The sequence below is a fragment of the Erithacus rubecula genome, assembly GCF_903797595.1.
Source record: "Erithacus rubecula genome assembly, chromosome: 2".
In the NCBI taxonomy this organism is placed as follows: domain Eukaryota; kingdom Metazoa; phylum Chordata; class Aves; order Passeriformes; family Muscicapidae; genus Erithacus; species Erithacus rubecula.
In genome coordinates this window covers 8,952,910-8,972,783 of record NC_136685.1, presented here as the reverse complement: position 1 = coordinate 8,972,783, position 19,874 = coordinate 8,952,910, and the positions used below count along the sequence as shown (strand labels likewise).

Below are 19,874 nucleotides of genomic sequence, written 5' to 3'. Positions count from 1 at the left end.
TAATTCCAGCATATCCATACAGGGACACTGTTGAGGTCAGTCCCTAAGTGGGAAACAGGATTCCCACGGTTCTGTATTTAGCTGTGCCAGTCCAGACTGCACTGCTGGGCAGAGGTTAATGGATGAGAAGCGGGGTGTGAGAGGTTTCAGAGACTGTCTGAGGTTCTGCAGCTGGCCTGAGTGTGCCCCCATCCTCTCTCTGTATATTGGTGCCACCTCCCCTAAGCAGGCCCTGGGACTCTGCTGGAGCCAAGCTGATTGTGAATCCCTGAGCTGGCAGGCACGCAGAGGAGAAGCTGCAGGGACAGCTCATTCAATGATCATGACGTACCAGGGTGCAGTAAACTGGTGTAGGAATGCAGAGTCTTTGGGGAAGACAGAATGAAAGAACATTCAGTCTTCCAAAGTATTACTGTACCCAAACCCTGCACTTCATTAGCACCTCTTCATACATCACACTCACAACCTTGGCATCTGACATTTGAAACTACCAGCATCCAGCTGGCAGCAGATGACCCATGTTATTCCTATTTCTTCATTTATGAAAGAAATGACTTTTGGAATATCACTCTAGTGACTTTTAAAACCTTAACAAAAACCAAACCAGCCCTAAAGATGATGTATCCTTTGTTCAGCAGAAACTATTTACCCAGTTGAGCCTACTGATGTCTATACAGGAAGCACTGGGAGAATAACTCAAATAGCATTCCTGTCTCCTGCTCTGATTAAAAAGGAGCCTCCTAAGTGACTGCACATAAAGCCTGCCCTCCTGACTGACATGGACCAAAACTGGATGATCAAAGATTAGAGTATATGAATCCACCTAGTCAGGTTGCTGGAACACTCAAAAGTCCAGCTGAGACTCCTGGCTCCCACATGATCTTCAAATCACCCAGGAAAATGTCAACAAAACCCTGTATGCAGACACTTTCAAAGCTCCCTCACTTTGTGAGTTTTGTGACTTCTCCTGTTACTGTCACTCATCTGGCAGGTCTCACTGGCATAGCAGCAATGCACAAGAGCTTTCTGGTCAGCTGTGGAAAATGAGGATGACTAAGACACTCCAAAGTCAGAAGATTTCCAGACCTGTGTATGACAGCTGTATGTGAAACACTGGAACTACAGATCCAATGCTGGCTAACACTGGTTTAAACCACAGAGTGTCTACTGTGCTCCATACAGAGAGGAGTCCCTGCCCATGCTCAGTGCTGGGTTAAAGCAGTGAGGTTTTTTTATATCAGGAGCACATGTAATCTCAGCACACAGGCAGAAGTTTTCAGATGTTACTACTCTGAATGTATGACCATCTCTTTTTTTTTTTAGAAATATGATTATGATTCAGAAAATGAATGTTACAATAATATTTAAAAATACTTATTCAGAATATACAAATTCATATATTAGGCATCCATGGAATTTTACAAGGGAAGAGCTCACTGATCTAAATGGACATCCCAACTCCCACAGATCCACATTCAGGCTTGAACAAAAAAGCTACAGCTAGAATAGCAGCAATATTAGCACATCTTCTTGAAAACCACATCTGAAAAACAAAGATCCTATACACTAGTTTGTTTGTGCAGAAAACAAAATGTCATCTGCTGCTTTCTTTTCATTCAACAGTGCTCATTTTCCAGAGCTGCCAGATAAAAACAGACAGGACAAAAGGGGTCATTCTCAATTGCTCTGGCCAAAGGATGCTCAACAGAAAGTCAAAGCCCATCAGCTCACACAGCCTCACTCCTAAGCATTAAACCACCACCACAAGTGCTGGCTGCAGGGATACTTCATCTCACACAGCAGTCTTTTCTTGTGGACATCATGCTAATTTACAGTATTTTAAATAGCTTTGACATGTCCCAAAGTAAGATAATGTGCAATTGATGGAATACATCTCCAATTAGAAATCATTTGGAACAGGAGTATTCAGTTGCAAAGTTTGTCTGCTGCAGATCCAAGATTAGGTCAGCCTTGGATTATTACTGTTCCAGCAGAGCAACAGAGGGAAAGAAAGACTGAAGGAACAGATTTTCAAGAGTTCAGCTCACATCCAGGGACCTGCTTTTGTGGAGAGATTTTTCTGAAGTGCTCAGAACTCAAGTACCTGTTCAACCTAAACAAAGGCAAGATGTGTTTATAATCTGTCCTCAATTTTCTGATTATATCCTTTTCCAACATAATTTGAAAGCAGATGAGAAGACCACAGATGGACAACTTTTGTTCATTAGCAATAATCATAATGCAGAAACATTTCCTAAAATGTTTTCAACTAAACAACTAATAAAACACTCAAGCTCTCATAAGCCTGGCAAAGGAACTAGGGTTATAGAGTAGATTGCAAAGAAGGAAAATTACCATAATGTAAATTTCTTTATAATTTTCCTCTGATTTTCTACACTAAACCAGAGGGTTAGACTTGCTGAAACAAGCTAAGGACAACAAAAGACAAGTTTCAAAACATAACCATGACTAAATGAAACCACTGTGATCCAGAACAAATGAAGCATAATAAAGTTGTCAATAATGATGCAAAAAAGCCAAAAAGACTCACTAGTATTTTAGGTTTCACCTGCAAAGCAGAAATGGTACTTTCAGGGTTTCTGAAAAGAGTGAAATTTTTCTTATCCTAGTACTCATGTAAATGATGAACATGTTCAGACATGCAGTATCAGATAACACTGAGGTGTTTTGGAAAAGATTGTCCGGGCATTTTTTGCACCCTGGATGTAACTACTCAACACATTTTAGAATGTCAGGGAGATTACAAGGGCTAAAAATAAAGGTATTTTAGAAATCAGAAAAGTTAAAAAAGTAGAACACAAGCATGGGCCAGTGAGCACTGCCTTGATGCTCAGTAAAATTATAGAAAGGCAGATTATCAGATATAATCAGTCAGTAATTAAAAGAACATTTATTACTAAAATGTGGCCAGAATCATACTATCTTCTTTTCATGAACCTACAGCCTTGATTAATAGTGGTATCTTACACAAAGTGTGACACAGCAATCCTGAAAGTTCCCACCATTTTCTTCTAAAGCAGGTGAAACCTGCTCCCCTCCTGACATGAACATACTACTGTAGCTTCCTGTTAGATCTATTTTCTGAAAAAGCACTGAACATATCAATAGCTGATAACTTCATTTTCAGATGTGTTGGGCACTCCCCCTCATGGCTCAGAGCCCCATCCAACCTGGCCTTGCACACTTCCAGGGGTAGGGCATCCACAGCTTCTCTGGGCCAGTGTCTCATCACCTTTTCTGTACTTGTATCTCATCTAAACCTACCCTTTTTCAGCTTAACACTGAAAGTTTTAAAGTGTTGTCTCACTACAGGCCAAGGTCTGATCAGCAACTGTTTTGTGCCTCCTTCCAACGATAGGCAGCTTGTTTGTAATATCTTCTTAATAAAGTTTTATTAATCTTTACCTCCCCACAACAGAATGCAGTCCAGCCCCTGGACTCACACTGTGCTCCTCAGGAGGAGATAATTTCCACTTTGCTCCTGCCTCACCTGAATTCCCTCCTCACCACATCCTAAAGCAGAAGGGGTACAAGAGCCCAGACTGCAGACACAACTCTCATTTTCCTCTGTGAACAGAAGAGCTTCAAACAGGATAGAGGATGTTTGCATAAAAACGTGTGGCCTCTCTAATCCCTGACACTCCATATAAAAGTCAGTCTGAAGGGTACTTTTCCTTTCCTTTGCCTGGTACCTGCACAGACCAACCCTCAGCCTACAAAAACCTCTAGCAATCTGCACATGATGTTCCAGTCTAAAATGTTGTGTGACATACCTGTCACACCACATCTAAAGAACTTATGAAAAGCTCGAGAGGGGGCAGATACCAAGGCAGTGATCAGATTCCAGCAGTGACTGAGCAGGATTTGCATCACCTTGAGGAGGGATGATGGGCTGAGCCTGGGTCCCCACTGCCTCCCTCCCCCACATCTTGCTCTTCACAGAGGTCACTTTTTCCTCCTGGCTGTGCCATGGGTAAAATGTCTCACCACAACCCAGAGATGGCTCCACAGGAACTACAAGAGAGGAGGACACAGTGAGACATTGTCAGAGCTAAATGACACTGCTGTTGCAGACACTCTGGCTGCTGCCTCTCTTGCTGATCATGACATTCCATAAAAAGACTACAATGCTTTCCTGCCTACAGGTTTCTTATGATGATTTTTTTTTTAACGGAGGTAAGATAAAATTGCTCTGGGCGAAATGTTCCCTAGGCCATGGATATACCTATTGCATGAAGCAATTCCACTTGTGATGCTGCAGACACTGCTGGAGGTCAGGCTGCAGGAACAGTTTTAGAGGAGCACCAGGGAGCACCCCAGACACCATCTCTCCCTCCTAAGCAAGCCACTGAGGCTCTGCAGTGGCAGCTGCCTAGGGGCTGCTTTCTGCTGTAAGCAGAAAAACAGCTGACAAAATCCTGCATTTTTAAAATTGGATTCCTATTTACGATTTTATTGCTAACTGGCTTGATTTCTCAGCAGAGAAGCTTTTGCAAGGTCAGTAGCTCCAGGGGCTGGGCACTGAGCTCAGTGTGCCAGCAGCTGGCTGTCAGGCTGGAGGGGGGTCCACTGGGGAAGCACCACAAAACCCTTGGGGAGCACAGCAGGGACAGGCATTGAACCACTGGAAGCTGCTAAGTGCCAGCAACCACTACATGTGACTGAAAGAAGAAGAAATTAGTAGTTTTCACAAGTGCTCTGGCTTATGCAATCCAACTCATTGCTGGTGTTATTTGGCAGCCATGACAATACCCCAAAATCTTAACAAAATTCACTCTCCTCCTACTGGCAAAAATCTCTGAGCTCAGCCCAGCCAGAGGACACTTGCTATTCCCACAGCACTCTTCAGAGCTGGCAGAGAGATGATCTCAGGCCTCCAGCTAGCATTTCACATCCTCAGAGAATCATGACTTGACACCAGCAACATGAGCCTGTAGATCCACACAACTGACTCCCTGCAGACCCCACTCCTTGCCCCTGCTCAGCCACCTCATGATCTGCTCCTGCCCTCCAGCCCCTTGAGATGGCTGCATTAAACACTGAAGACTCCTGTGCTGCAAGGGGTGCAGCAGGGGAAATGAATTAGGGAACACAGACTGTGGGTAGAAGCGCTGGTAAACATCTCAGGCTCTCATACCCCAGATGATGTGAGATCTCAGCTTGTGTGGGGATAAAAAGCAGCAAACATAGAGCTCCAACAGCCAAGGACAGCTCTTCCCAGGCTAAGCTACTGGTCACTCACCTGTGAGCTAGCTTTGGGTCCTTTGGGTCACTTTGCTGACTCACAAATCCTAAATTCATTCAAAGCTCTATGATGTGAAGAATCTTGTACCATTCAGTAAGTTGGAGACATGAGAAATTACCTGAGGTTTGGTAAAGGAGAATCTTTGGTTGACTACAGAGAGGGTACACAAATTGTATCACTGATGTGTGTCAGTAAGAGGGATGACTAGGAAAGTGTTGAAATGATGCTGATGGAAGCAGGGGAGTAGCAATTACAAATAACTGCACAAGGTTTTGAGCTTTTACTCCCTTGTGCTATAGTAACTATGGCAGTGCTGGAGGGAGAATGATCATTACAGAAAGAAAACACAGACCCAGGGCACTTCAGGATTTGGATCCATAAGCAGACCTTTCACATGCCACACAGCCAGGACAGAGGACAAACACCACAGGGTCAGTGTGGTTGTAAATGCACAGTACATCGGATATGGTCAAAATGCTGATTTGCTGGACTGACTTCTTTTTGTAGCCAAGTCCCTTCACGCTGCCCACCCAGCTCCTGGCCTCACACCTATTTCTCTTCCTTTGTCCTGAGGGCACATTGGTACCTGCTGTACTGGGTTTGCATGGCAAGGCTTTTGTAGCAGGTGGGGGCTGCAGAGGTGGCTTCTGTGAGAAACTGCTGGAAGCTTCCCCATGTCTGATAGTCAATGTCAGCCAGTTCCAAGAGGGACTCCTCACTGGCCAAGGCCAAGGCCACCAGCCATGGTGGTAGTGCCTCTGTGATAGCCAAGGTAAGGGGAAAACTATCCTGCAACTGCAGCCAGCAGAGAATGAGAATGTGGCAGAAACAGTCCTGCAGATGCCCAGGGCAGTGAAAAAGGCAGAGAAGATGCTCCAGGTGCCAGAGATTCCCCTGCAGCCCCTGGTGAGGCAGCTGTGCCCCTGCAGCCCATGGGGAGCAGAGATCCATCCACCTGGAGCTGATGCAGGATCCCAGCCCGGATCAGGGGGATGCCTGAAGGAGGCTGTGGTCCTGTGGAGACCCCACACTGGAGCAGGCTCCTGCAGGACCTGTGGCCCATGGAGAGAGGAGCCCATTCTGGAGCAGGTTTGCGGGCAGGACTTGTGACTCCAAGGGACTGGGATGTGAGGAAAAGAAACAGCAGAGATAACATGTGATGAAGTGATCCCAGCCCCCATTCCCCATCCATCTGCATTGCTGGTGGGGAGAAAATCAGGAGCAAAGTTGCATCCAGGAAGAAGGGAGGGATGGGGAGAAGGCATTTTATAATTCAATTTTCTTTCTCATTATCCTGCTTTGATTTGACTGGTAATAAATTCAGTTCATTTCCCCAAGTAGAGCCTGTTTTGCCTGTGACAGTCACTGGTGAATGATCTCCCCCTGTCCTTATTTCAACTCATGAGTCTGTCATTATAATTTCTCTCCCATGCCCAGCTGAGGAGGGCAGTGGTGGAGTGGCTTTGGAAAGATTTTGATACTGAATTCCACAGCAGAGGTGCCATAAGCACAGGAGGCAGCACACACATACCCTGCTGAACAAAAAGGCTGGAGCAGGACTGTATCCATACTTTAAAACACTCAGCCTTGGTCTTCCCTTGCTCTCTGTGGCATTCTGGAATTAATGTTTATTCTGCATCTGTTTTTAAGTTCAAAGTGCTTGAAATTATGAGGGTTGTACTAGAGTTCAGCAAAGTCATAGCCTGAACTGGTGCTAATGACAAGTTTTGGGCACAGAACAAAGGCACATGGAGGGGTTTGAAGGAGCAAAGACTGGTGATACTGCCAGAGACTGTATATGGAGGGAAGCTTGATGCCCATGGCACCTTCTAGAAAGGGTCCTTGTGAGGATCCTGGGTACCAACCCCTTCCAGGAAGAAGTGATAAGCAGAGAGCAGAAAGGAGCCTGCTGTCCTTTGCCATGTTGTCCATTTGGCTGTAGAGCTTAAGGACTACTCAGCATCTTTCATAACGTGCACCAGCAGCACACAATGGCACCAAGGCAGCATCCCTCCTGTGAGCAATGGTGCTGTGCTGCCAACAGCTGGAAAAGGACTGGCAAACCAGGGAAGCTCCTCCATGAGAGTAAGGAATACAGCAGGCTGGGTAACATCTCCAGCATCACCTCCCAAGGGCAACTAAATCAGTGCTTACTGACAACAAACCACAATGTTTGGGTGGTCCCAAAACACCTCACAGCCTTTCAGAATTCACTCTCTCTGCACCTCTGCATGTCAGGGCATGCCAGCATTGTTTCTTTACAGATCAGGAATGAAATATGGTTCTGAAAACCAGAAGTGAGCTATCTGCAGCCTAAACAGGATGTCTTTGAAATGAAGAATTAAAATTAATTCTCCTGAGACTTTGGTGCACAGTTCTAGACCATGTGCTTCTCCTTCCTGTTCCAGCATCCTGCACTGTGTGGCACTGCCCTCATCTCTTGGCAGCATCACTGAACAAATAAAAACAACTCCAGCGAGGTCAGGGCTTGGTGTAACAGCCCCTGAGGGACAGAGTGAGGATTAACCCTCAGGAGTCTCTTGAGAACACATTTGCTTTTTCCAATATTACAGGAGGAGTTGGGGCCATGGCTCTGTCACTCATAGCCAAGAGGAGAAAGATGGATGATTCAGGAATAAGACTCCAGGACAAGAGCATTGCATGCAACAACAACCTATGCTGGCAGATAACCCATCACACAGATGAAAAATGAGGTTTCTGTTGCAAGGGGGCCTAGATAATGTAGCAAGGTCTCATTAGCCACAAAGGCACAGGGCAGGGTTCTCCTCACAAATAGAGATGGGCTGGTAGGAGATGGGGTGGTTAGAGGCTGTCTGTGGCACAGTGATCATGGAATTGCAGAGTCTTCAAAATTTGGTGAAATAAGGAGGGATATCAGTAGAACTTTCACACTGGACTTGCAAAGGGCAGACTTTGGCCTACTCAGGAGACTTACTTGGAGGGTTCCTTGGGAAACAGCCCTTAAAAACAAAGGTGGGTGTGCTTCAAAACGGAGATCTTGAGGGCACAGGAACAGACCATCCCTTTGTGATGAAAGATGGATGAGTCAACAAGAAAATGTGAAGCCTGGATGGGCAAGGAGGTTTCAAATGAACTTAGGAATAAAAAGGGGTTGTATCATCTTTGGAAGGAAGGTTAGGTCTCTCAGGAAGTATTTAAGGGGGTTGCTTGGGCATGTAGAAAAAAAAATAGGGAGGCCAAAGCTCAGTTCAAACTTAATTTGGCAACTTTTGTAAGTATAATTTAAAAAAAAAATTATTGGCAAACATATTTATGGCAAAAGGAAGGGTAAGACCAACTTTTGTTCTCTACTGGATGCAGGAGGGAACTCAGTAACTGCAGAGGAGGAGGAGGTGGAAGTGCTTAATGCCTTCTTTGCCTCAGTCTTTAGTGGGAACACAGCTTGTTCTCAGGACAGCTGTTCCCCTGGGCTGGTAGATAGTGTCAGGGAGCAGAATGGTCCCCCTGTTATGAGGAGGAGACAGTCAGAGAACTGCTGAGTGCCTTGGATGCTCATAAATCCATGGGACCAGATGGGATCCATCCCAGGGTGATGAGGGAGCTGGCAGATGAGCTTATGAAGCCTCTCTCCATCATTTACCAGCAGTCCTGGCTCACTGGTGAGGTTCCAGATGACTGGGAGCTGGCCAGCATGACACCCACTCACAAAAAGGGTGGGAAGGAGGATCCTGGAAATTATAGACCAGTCAGCCTAACTTCAGTATACCTGGTAAGGTATTGTGACAAATAAAGAGCAGTTATTACAGAAAATTGTGGTTCAGAGAGCAGACCTCAGAAAATAACCTATACTAGTGAAAAATCAAAATCAAGACCTTTTCCAAGCCCTGTGGTGCACCACAGCTCACACCCACAAGGCTGGACTGCCTACAGCCCAAAAGAGGCAGGCTGCACCTATCCAGCTGCAGGCCAGTTCCTGAGCTGTGCCAGCTGAGAGGAGCCAGCAGCCAGACCCATCCTTGCTGCAAAATGCCCCCGGGGTTTTATGGCCACAGAGCATCCTCAGGTGCCAGACACACACTCAGTACTGCCTGCACCTCCTTACAGGAACAGCCCCAATCCTGACTCCTAAAAATGCACATTCCTCAGGCTGCCCTAAGGGCAGCAAAAGACCAACAACAGAAAATAAATGTGGTGAGTGCATGGGCTGGGATAACAGTGCACAGTAACTGCCTTGTGAGTTTTCAGCAGCCTGAATTTGCCCAGGCTAGTTACTGCTTTCCCAAATGATGCCTGGACAAAGTTTAGGGATCAGTACAAGCTTAGGGCCCTTCCTGTTTTGGACGTGGCCAGCTTGCTCTAGGGAGAGGAAGGACTTAGCTGTTGGACAGAAGCTACTTTATTCAAATTGGCAAAAGCAACACTACAGTTCCAGCCTGCTTTTATTTACTAGTTTAGTCACAGTCAAACCACCTACAACAGCTGTGTAATTCACTGGCATAATAAATCTTATTTCTTCTATGATTTGGACATGACTGGGCATATCAGGCAATATGGAAAGAAAGGGTCTGACTCTTACCCAAAATTACAGAAGGTAATGAAAAGTATTTCTTTTGCTTCTATGACAGTGGTCATTAACAGCTATCTGAATGCCATATTTCTGTACAAATGGAAACTTTTCCCCAGGCTGATCTATAAAATCAGTTTTATTCCTTTTACTAAAGGGATAATGGAGAAATCTAACTTTTAAGTACTGTGATATGACCCAAGAAATTCAAGTGCAGAATGAAGAGCTGCTGAGTCCCCGATGCATCTGTCCTTAGGGCCATTCCTTTTTAATTGACACTTCAGATGATTCCAGACCTGGCCAAATGCTGTAAGGGGTTGCAGCAAAAGATGTGATCCCCAGGTGTGTTAATTAGTACCAGACTGTAGTTATATAGCTAAATCATGCATTTTTGGCAAAGTTTTACAGATTGCTTTCAAAAATGGTTTTCCGAAAGCTGATTCTTTGATCCTTTGAAATGAAGAAAGAAATGTCTGCAGCAGGTCCATGGGGAAAATGGAACAATGCTTTTATTAAGTCTGCTGAATTAGGAACCTGACAGCATCAGATGAAAGGAAAAACAAGCCTCCCATCTCAACTTAAACTGAGCACACATTCACCCCACAGATAGTTTCTTCAGTGAATAGTAAAGCAATAGGGCAGCTCTGAATCCATCCCTCATTAGCAGTCTGTCTCATCTATGAGCAGTTCCCTGCATCTGCAGATTAAAGATTTCCCCTGCCTTGGTGAAAGGAGCAGGCTCACCAATGAGGTAATGTTGTTTTATTCTAATTAAGGACTTGAGTCATCCTATTATTGTAAAGTCCATGAAACAAAACATGTTTAAATCTGCCCAATTACATCATGTTCAATCCTCTTCCAAAGGAGAAATTTAAAAAAAAAAGACACTTTTGATTCTGTGCAGTCATAAATTTATGCTGTAGCCTCTCTAAAGGATCTCCTGCCTCCTCTCTTTCTCAGTTAAGGACTAAGTAAGGACTTGCTGGATATGCCTGCAGAGAGGCTCACATCAGCTCCAGCACCTTCAGTGCTGCCTAGCTCTGCTGCAAATGCCCCCATGTCCTGCCAAACAGGAGGGGGAAACCAAAAGCCAAGAGTTCACTCAAAGGACTATGGAAAGTATTTGAAAGCTGGTGCCAGCTAGTGGTAATGGCATTTCATTCCCTGATATTACTTGGCTCTATAATTCTTCTGTGTACAGAAAGGTGTATGCTAAGTTTTATTCCTCTAGCATATTGTAAACAATGAACCAGGTCTGTTGAAAATCCCATCATATCTTTCATAAAAGGAGACAACCTACTTTAGCAATCTGGTCCAATTCCAAGCTGGGTATTTGCATTTACATGGGTGCAATTCTCTCTGCATTTCCAGCTGAATTAAGTGTTCTTCATTTATGGTGCTGCAATGAAGTGTTGCATGAGGCAATTATGTCCTCTCTGCATTTTACCCTAGGTGAAGTTACATTTGTGTTCTGCTTGGAAACACCACCGGATGGTGCACACAGCTGTAACACTACACAGACTAGAGAGCTATTTTCAGCCCTTTGGGCTTAGGATGATGGCATAAACACAAATTAACTATTTATAAAACCCATTAAAGTATATTCAGTGTTCTAATCAGAAAGAAAATGAAGCACATTAAAATAATTACTTAAACTCTTTCCCAAAGGATCCTCATGTTCCAGCTCTGCGTGTACTGAAATCACTCAAGCCAGTCATGACAGAGACTTACCACTGAACTTTAAGCCAGGCAATTGCTTAAAAACCTGGGGAAATAATGACTGTATAATCTCATGGGACCAAACATCCAGCACTAGACAGTGAAATATGAATGCAGATAAGGACAATGCTGGCACAGGGAGGACTCTCACAAGTTTTCCTTAGGTCAGGGAAATTACTATTTCCAAAATAAAAGAAAACACAGAGCAGCCAATTTTAGAGCTGTGACTTGTGTATCCACTCCAAACCTCTCTGACAGTGTGAGTGCCCTAGCTCTGATCCCAAGGTACAGTTCTTTCTGATTGCCAGGTGCACACACAGCAGCACCACCTGTGCAATACACTCTCCTGAAGGAGTTCTTATGGATAGAATGTATGTCAGCTACAAGTCCAGGAGTACCCAAAACAATCTCAGTTTTTCTGAGCATAATTCCATTCAGTCTGCCCTCCCAAAGAAAAGCCACGAGAGAAGAGGGCCAAGTCTTTCACATATCCCACTGGATTTCCCTGGCTGGGAAGTACAGCTAGGAAAGGCTCTCAGCTCCACCACCTGGAGCCTTGGTACAGTTATCTCAAGAGAACAGGTTTCTGTCACTCAGAAGACATAACACAGAATGAATATGGATGATTCTGTGAGATCAAGCAGCTAAACATGGTTTCATTTTCCATTGTTTTCTTTCAATCACCCTCAACTTCCTATTTGTGGGGGGCACAGCAGGATTTCAGTAAAGAAGAACGTGGAAGCTGTTCTCAGGAGACAGCATTGGTGGCAGAAAAGAAAGGAAAGCCCTCTGCATGGGAAACATCACTCATAAAGCACCTATAAAAAGAAACTGGAAGGACTGAATTCCTACAAGAAGAGCATCCCTGCCAACCTGCTTTACTCCCTAGCCAGTCAGTTAAAACAAACCCAAAGAAAGGCTACAAGGTTGCCTCTAAAAAAGGTTGAGACCAGACAATTTATGAAAAGTGAGGCAGATTTATCCTCTGACTGGGTAGGTAATACAGAATTCTTCCCCCCTTTTCTTCTCTTTTTGATGGAGAAGAACACTATACCAGGCTATTATCCTTGGTTTTCAGAAAAATGTCATCTGTCAGTAGAAGACCAACGGGGTTGTTCACTGGGATTTTGCGAATTGCCAATCTGACAGCAGCTGGATTGGAATTGTGACAAACACTTCTGTCACTTGGCAAAGTGATGGTCAAACATGCCTTGCAACCTAAGCTTGTGACTCAACAACTGACAGAAAAGAAAGATTTGCCTGTTTAAATCTCTGAAGGCTTCACAGCTGTGAGCATGGATATACACACTGCTAGGAAAACAAAGCTGCATTTTCTCATTCATTGTTTAAACCATTGGAATTTTGTTAAAGAAAAAATAACCTGTATCTTCACTCTTCTTTGATGTTTTGACACCTTCACTTTCTTTTAGCTGAATGGGACAAATAGACAATTTGTTTTTATGCTGTGTATAAATCCTGCTGGATTCAGAGGGGAAGGCAAACATATACCTGGCTGGACCAAAAGGCAGCAGTGAATTTGTGAGTGACTAAGGAGCAGAATGCCTGAGGAACACAACAATTGTGCCAGCCAAGGACCAGAAGGCACAGCAGCTGAGCACACATTTTGACAAATTTGCTCCAGACCATCTGTCCAGCAGTTGTGCTATGACACCACTCCAGCCTGCAGAAATTTTCTTCCTTGGAGGGGAAAATCCATGAGCAAGTACACTACCCTCACCTACTTCAGCTCTGGGCACTCCATCAACAAAATTGTTTGGAAAGATGCTAAATATAGGATTTCCCTTAAGTTGATTTCTGCCTCTTCATCAGCTACTCAGCTGCCCAAGGTTTCTGGCACAGGAAGCAAGATCAATGTTGCCACTCATTTCTTTCCCAAACACAAAAGGCTGAGGCCATTCTAGGCTCTTCTGCCACATAGGAAGAGGAAAGGAAAGGGAGCACTGGGATCAGCAATTCAGGAGTCAAGCTCTAGCCTGACTGTCACTAAAGGGCTGGGAAACAGGAAGGTGAAGGATGCAACCCAGAAACAACTGCTGGCTTGTGTGCCAACCCATCTCCTCCTGCAGCCTGCCTGGCTCTGCAGGCTCTGGCAAGGCCAGGGCTGGCTCCTGGCTGCTCACTCCCTGCCAATCTGCTGCTCCAAGCCATCACCTACTTCATCTGCAGCCAGGAAAAGCACCAAGTGCTTTAACAATCTCCTTACCAAACCCAGCAACAGCAAATCTCTAACATTGGAGGAGCTAAAGCTTGACCCCAGCAACAACCAGGTCCAAAGATTTAAAAAACCTTTGGCAGAAGGTGCCCAAAACATCAACCCTCACCAGCCCCATCCTTTCCTAACTATTGTGAGGACTTGGCTGTATCTGTGTTTAAACACAACAGATGCAAAGCTTCCACCTACCCATGTGTCTGTATTCCTCAAAAGAGGAACGAATCTGGATGAGAAGCAGCCAGAAGAGGAAATCCTCTGAAACAACAGTAAAGGCAGAGAGTCAAGACAACTCTCCAGGACCTACTGGGAGATAGAAGAACCCTTGCCTAGGGAATACTCACCTCTGTACAGTTTGCCAGGAAAAACCTATGCCTGGGGAAATACATGCTGTCACTGAAAGATTTAGGGAGGCAAAGGAAAAAGGATAGAAGGGAGGAACCCTGTGTGGAGGAGAGCTCCTATGAGGGCTGCAGAGAACTGATGAAGACAGGAAAAAAAAGCACAGGGAAAGGTGGGTTCTCTCAAAGTGGTGAACAAATATTACCTCAGAAGGTAATTGCAGCTGAAGAAATGCATACAGTGGAAGGGCTGATGCACATTTTAACCCATGAGGCAGCCACACTCCTTTTCCAGAATTGCTGCTTTGTTCAGAGGAGCTGGTGCACAGTCATTTTAATCAGCTGCTGTCTGAGCTTTTTTGGAATGAACTGAATACAAGCACTAAATTCAGTTGTTGTGACTACAAAGTGGGAGGAGAGGGATACTAAAGCTCTTGGCTTCAACAGTATAAACAGTAAAACTCTCTATTTCACCCAGAGAAGAAGAAAAAACCAAATTCAGTTACTGTGATGTGTTTTTTAACTTGTAACATGAAGACTGGGAAATGTCAACTTGATCTTGCTTGGATTAGACAAAAAAAATCCCAAAGTGGATGCCTGAATTCTCTACAGAAAGCCAAGCAGTAGGGTAGCTTGAGGGCAGAATGGAGCAAAGATGGCAGCAGGCAGAAAGCTCTGTCAGTAGAGGAGCATGGGACCATACTGTTTATTGAATAATTCCTACACAGCCTGGGCCTGACAACAAGAGCTTGGTTCAACAGTTCAACTGTTAGAACAGTCCCTGGTACCCACCTGGCATCTCCCAAACATCCCAACCACAGTCCAAGAGGCAGCACAGGCCAGCAGCCAGTTGCAGTGGGCATGCTGGACACAGCTGAGCTCACAGAGAGGGCAGGAGAATGTCCTGGTACAGCCATGGCCAGATACTGCTCAGTCAGCCCTGGCCAAGGGGCCAGGGAGCAAATAATCTTATTTGATCCCTGCTGCACACAGCTCCCCTCACCCCATGCCAACCTCCCCTCAAACCACTGGCAAATCACACTGTTTTCAATTGCAGAATTATCAACAGTACCATCAAGTTCAGGTGAATTGCTCATGCAACTTGTGTTTCTGTTCCATGCCTTGTCCTTGAGAGGATCAGCCTCTTTCAGATCCACTGCTCCTGTTTCTTTCATTCCTAAGGGCATGCCAGTTGGAGAACTCCCTGCAACTGACACTAGCCACTCAATACTGTTTTGCAATTTATGAGGAAAATCCTTCAAAACATTGTTAAAAGATACTGGACCTTTAATAACTAAATACCAAACTTTAATACCAAAGCACCATGGTAGCTATTAAGGATTTAAAAATATGTATCTGCAAAAAGTTGAGCTCTATGGATTTAAAGAAGAGTGATAAAGAATGGTAACAAAGCTAAGTCCTAATATACCTAATATTGTGCCTACAATGGGGAGTTAAATATGCATCTGATTTTCTGCTTCTGAGGGAATTAAAATATTTTTAGCAAAAGAATATTATAATGATTGTGGCCTAAGAGAAAAAAAAATTCAAAAACCCCCAAACCCAAGAGATGCTAACTTAAAAAAAAAAAATGCTGTCAAAGTCTTACAGTGACCTAAAAGTCACTGTATACTTAAAGTGCTAAGAAGAGAGAAATAGAGCTAAAAGTGTGCCACTGCTGCAAAAGTGAGTATACTATAATGCATTCCCTTATGTACAGCTGATATCAAAGGATCATCTTTCTCTGTATTAGGAGTGATTTTTCTTACATGACCTGTACATTCTGTCCAAAGCTGAAAACATTTCTACAAATGTCCACGAAAACTTGTAGAATAATTGGTGACAATACATGGGAATACCAATACTCCAAACTATCAAGAAAGGCAGAGGATTAAGAGAAAACATTAATTTCAACATTGCATCCCACAAACATAAGTTAATTTTGAGCACCTTTTACTCTAGGAAGAACCAGGCTTCTAGGTTAAAAAAATAAAAAGGGGGAAGGGTGTTAAAAGATGAAAACTTTATCAGAAATATGTACTGTTTTTGACATGTTCCCCATTAGGACAGCAGAACCCCAAGTCTTTCTGTTGTTAAGAATCCCAGAATCACCCTGCTAACACAGAGAGAAAGTTTGAGGCATAAGAACCATACAACAGAGAAACACAACGTTTGTAGATCATCATTAATACCCACAAAAGATGAAGAGCTGAATTGGCAAGTGAGTTTGCCCACCTGACATCAAAGAGCAATTCAGACCCAGCCCTGAAAGCAAGGCAGAGGATCAGCACCACTGGGATGTCTCTTCCAGGCAAGAGGAACCAGGCCATTATGAGCTTCCACCTGGATGATCACCAGCAATACAAAACCAGAAAAAAAAGACCCTGGGTTAGCATTTTACCCCTAAGGCCAGATATTTAACTGGATATTGGGTGGTTCAGCAGCACAGCAGCAGTGCTGGGCCAAATCCAACTTGCAGCCTTGTGGCCCAGGAGGAGAAGTTGTTACAAATGAAGCGTGCTGACAGCATATGGAGGCCTGTGCTACTGGAGCAGTTTCATCCTCATCCAGAAAGCAAAAAACCTGTAAGATTATGCCAAACACATGATTCAATTTAGGTTGGAGCTCTACTGCTCAAAGCACTCTGGCCACCACTACTGCACGAAATGGACTGGCTTGTTTCAGTGCTGATTCCACAGATTTCCAAAGGGTTTTCAGAGAGGAAAAGAGCAAGGATATTTTTTTTCCCTTTTTAACCTGAATTTACTAGGCACCAGGGGACAATTTACCACTAAACACATTTATCTATCTGCTTGACCTCCCATTTATTCATTCCCATGGCAAAGTGACTTCAAGCACTAATGTGAAGCACTAAAGCTGTGAGGCTTCAGCTCCCTCTTCAAGGCATGCAAGCACCAAACATTTTAACAGGCATACAAGACCCTAAAATGTCTCCAAGAACTGCCCATCCAGTCACCACTAAGCTCCTGCCTTTGGCCTGTCAGCTAGACACCTCTTACTCGATGGCACAGGGCTGGGATACAGTGCTGATGTACAATCTGATTTCCATTGATGTGAGTTGAAAATAATTTCCATGGAAGCAGGATGAGTTGCAGGAGAACAGAGCCAATGAAAAATCCAACTCAGAATTCTTGCTTCCACTTTCATGTTTCTGCCCCAACACTGTACATGTGAGAGTCACAAAAGCAATAATAAATGGATATGGAAGTGGATATGGAAGTTTCTTTTATAGATAGTCAGCCACTGGTTTAGAGTTAAAAACATGTTTGCATAACATGTCGTGCTGCAGCTCTGTCCCAGTGAAGACCATACTTCTTATATAAATGAAGTTATTTTGATTCAGTAAGAATTCTGTACTTGGAAGGAATGGAATAAAGTAAATGAGGATTAAGTACCAGATCTTGTCATCCTTCAGTGCATTAGAAGACCAAAATAATCAAGATTTTCAAATGCTACGTCAAGCTTTGCAGAGGAGAAAAGCAAACTTTTTGCTTGTTTTGGCATAGCAAGCTCTTCACAGCTTCTATTTGTTATAAGCTGGAAAATATAACATTGCATTTGCTAACCCAATGGATCATTTTCCTATCCAAAAAAGGACAGCTGCTTTTGTAAACATACAAACTAAGGACCTTACATTTTGTGGGAAGTATTTCTTTATCTAACTTCTCATTATAACTAGTTATTTAAATTTTTAAACTCCTTAAGCAAAATAATAATTTTGATGCTGAGCACATTTTGTCAAAACAGTAGCAGTTAATGTTTTCTGGTGATCTTTCTCTGGTGAATCTTTTCTGATTTAAAGGATTAAATACTTCAAGTAAAAACGACAATATCTGGGCATCCATGATCACATATGATTGTAACAGCAAAAGGAAAGTCCAAATAGTGCTAATCATCTTAGTTAACCAAACTTAGTGTAGGAGACTCCAGCTTAGAACCTAGAGTGAGTGATCCCCTGGAAATGCTTTAATGACATTGGGAAACAGAGAGGGATCTGGCTTGTTTCTCTCAATTACTGCCTGTTGCTGTGCAGAAACATTTTGAAAGCACAGTCTAGATCCAAAACAACATTCAGTAGTGGCTGGTGACTCTGGGTGGCTGAAACCATTCAACTGGGTCAGTGCAGTGCTTCCTGAAGATCAAGAGCAGATATACCTTCTTTACTTGGACATCTAAAACCTGAGACACCCTAAAAAGTAGTTGATACTCAGGATCCCAGCCACAGAAAAACTAAATTTGCTTCCAGACTTTAGTAGATAGAAATCAATTTGGAATTCAGCGAGAAATTCCATCTTGAAGTGAAGAAAGCAACTGTCTGAAAACTACTTATCAGGTAAATAAGCCCAGATACTAATATTAGGAAGCTTTGATTCTATTACTGTTTCTCAAGCTGTTACTGCTTATGCTTTAGTGGCAGTTGGCATGTGACACCTTCAGACAAAGGAAAAAGGAAAGGAAAGCCACAAGTGAGCTCAAAAGCAGTTCCAGACACTGTAGTCAGAGTGTCCTGTGTACTCCAGAGGGCACATCCACTGGTTGCTGGAGGGTTGATGCTTTGTGGTAGAACCCTGCAGTGCTCAACAAAGTACCTTCTGTAGCTGGGACTGTTACCAAGGCATTAATGATGTCCCTGTCACTTGGATGTCCTGAGCAGTTCACTGAAAAGGCACTACAGAGTCTCTTCCCTCTACCAAAGCACCTCATCCACGAGCTGCAGAGGCCCCTCCTCCTGTGTCAAATTTAGCAATGTGGGGACAGTGACAAACAGCAGCCTTATTCAGAAAGGCTAATATCTACATACCTAATTTACAGGATTTTAGCCATACCTGATTATCCCAAGAGGGTCTAAAATTTCATCCTCCTCCTCATCTCCTTCTTTTTCCTCCCCTTTTTTGACATTTTCCACTGATAAAAGCTGTGAGATTAAGTCAGGTGTCTTCTCCTCTTTGAAAAAATCCAATGCCTCATTTTCTTCATCTTCTTTCTCCCTGTCATCAGGCACATTTTTACCCTTGAAGTCAACAGCACTGGAAGATTTTGTTCCTGCAAAATACAGTAATGAAGGCTAAACTGAGTGTATGAGATAACAGCTACAGGTTTTTTATACCTGGCACTTGTTCCTGACAGTTTTGTATGAGGAAGGAAGGACACGATCAGCTTTTGTGAAACTCTTTCAAAACACTCCCACTGCTCCCTTTATTCACTGTGTGTCATTATGTGTCTGATCTGTTTACTGATTCAAAGTAGTTAAGCAGAGAAAGATAGAGGAAATGAACTTTATCTGAGACACAGCAGCACATGTCAAATCTGCTTATTTATGTTCCTTCTACAGTCAACAGAAACAATAGAATTTCCACATGATGATTCATCTCATCCAAAGGAAGTCATGTGAGAAGTTCCTCTTTGCAGTGCCTATTTCTCTTCTACTTGCTACAGGGAGACTGCAAATACTCTGCTTAGCTGTAGGTAGCTAACTTTCACATAGCAGGTAGAGATAAAATCCTCTTTTTGACACTATTTAATTAACCAGGGCTAAAATTAAAAGCATTGGACAGCATGTTTCTATAGCAGCTCTTCAGTTTACACAAAAACAAAGCCTGAAGTTCTAACCCTCCAGAATGCATGATGCATCCAGCCCAGCAAATTCAGCCAACTGAAACAAAAAACTAAGTCTTCTCACCATACTTGTTACATACAAAGTAGAGCAGAATGAGGAGAAAATGGTTCCTTGTTGTTGAGTTTCTGGATGTC

General features: G+C 43.6%; 1 protein-coding gene across 1 annotated transcript in view; it reads right to left on the bottom strand.

Annotated features, from left to right (window-relative positions):
• The window catches only part of HS1BP3 (HCLS1 binding protein 3), a 50,307-nt gene that overhangs the window by 13,821 nt on the left and 16,612 nt on the right, over positions 1–19,874 (bottom strand). Inside the window, exon 4 of the mRNA XM_079297829.1 lies at positions 18,950–19,166. Within this exon, the coding sequence (XP_079153955.1) occupies positions 18,950–19,166 (217 nt within the window). The remainder of the gene's footprint in view (positions 1–18,949; positions 19,167–19,874) is intronic.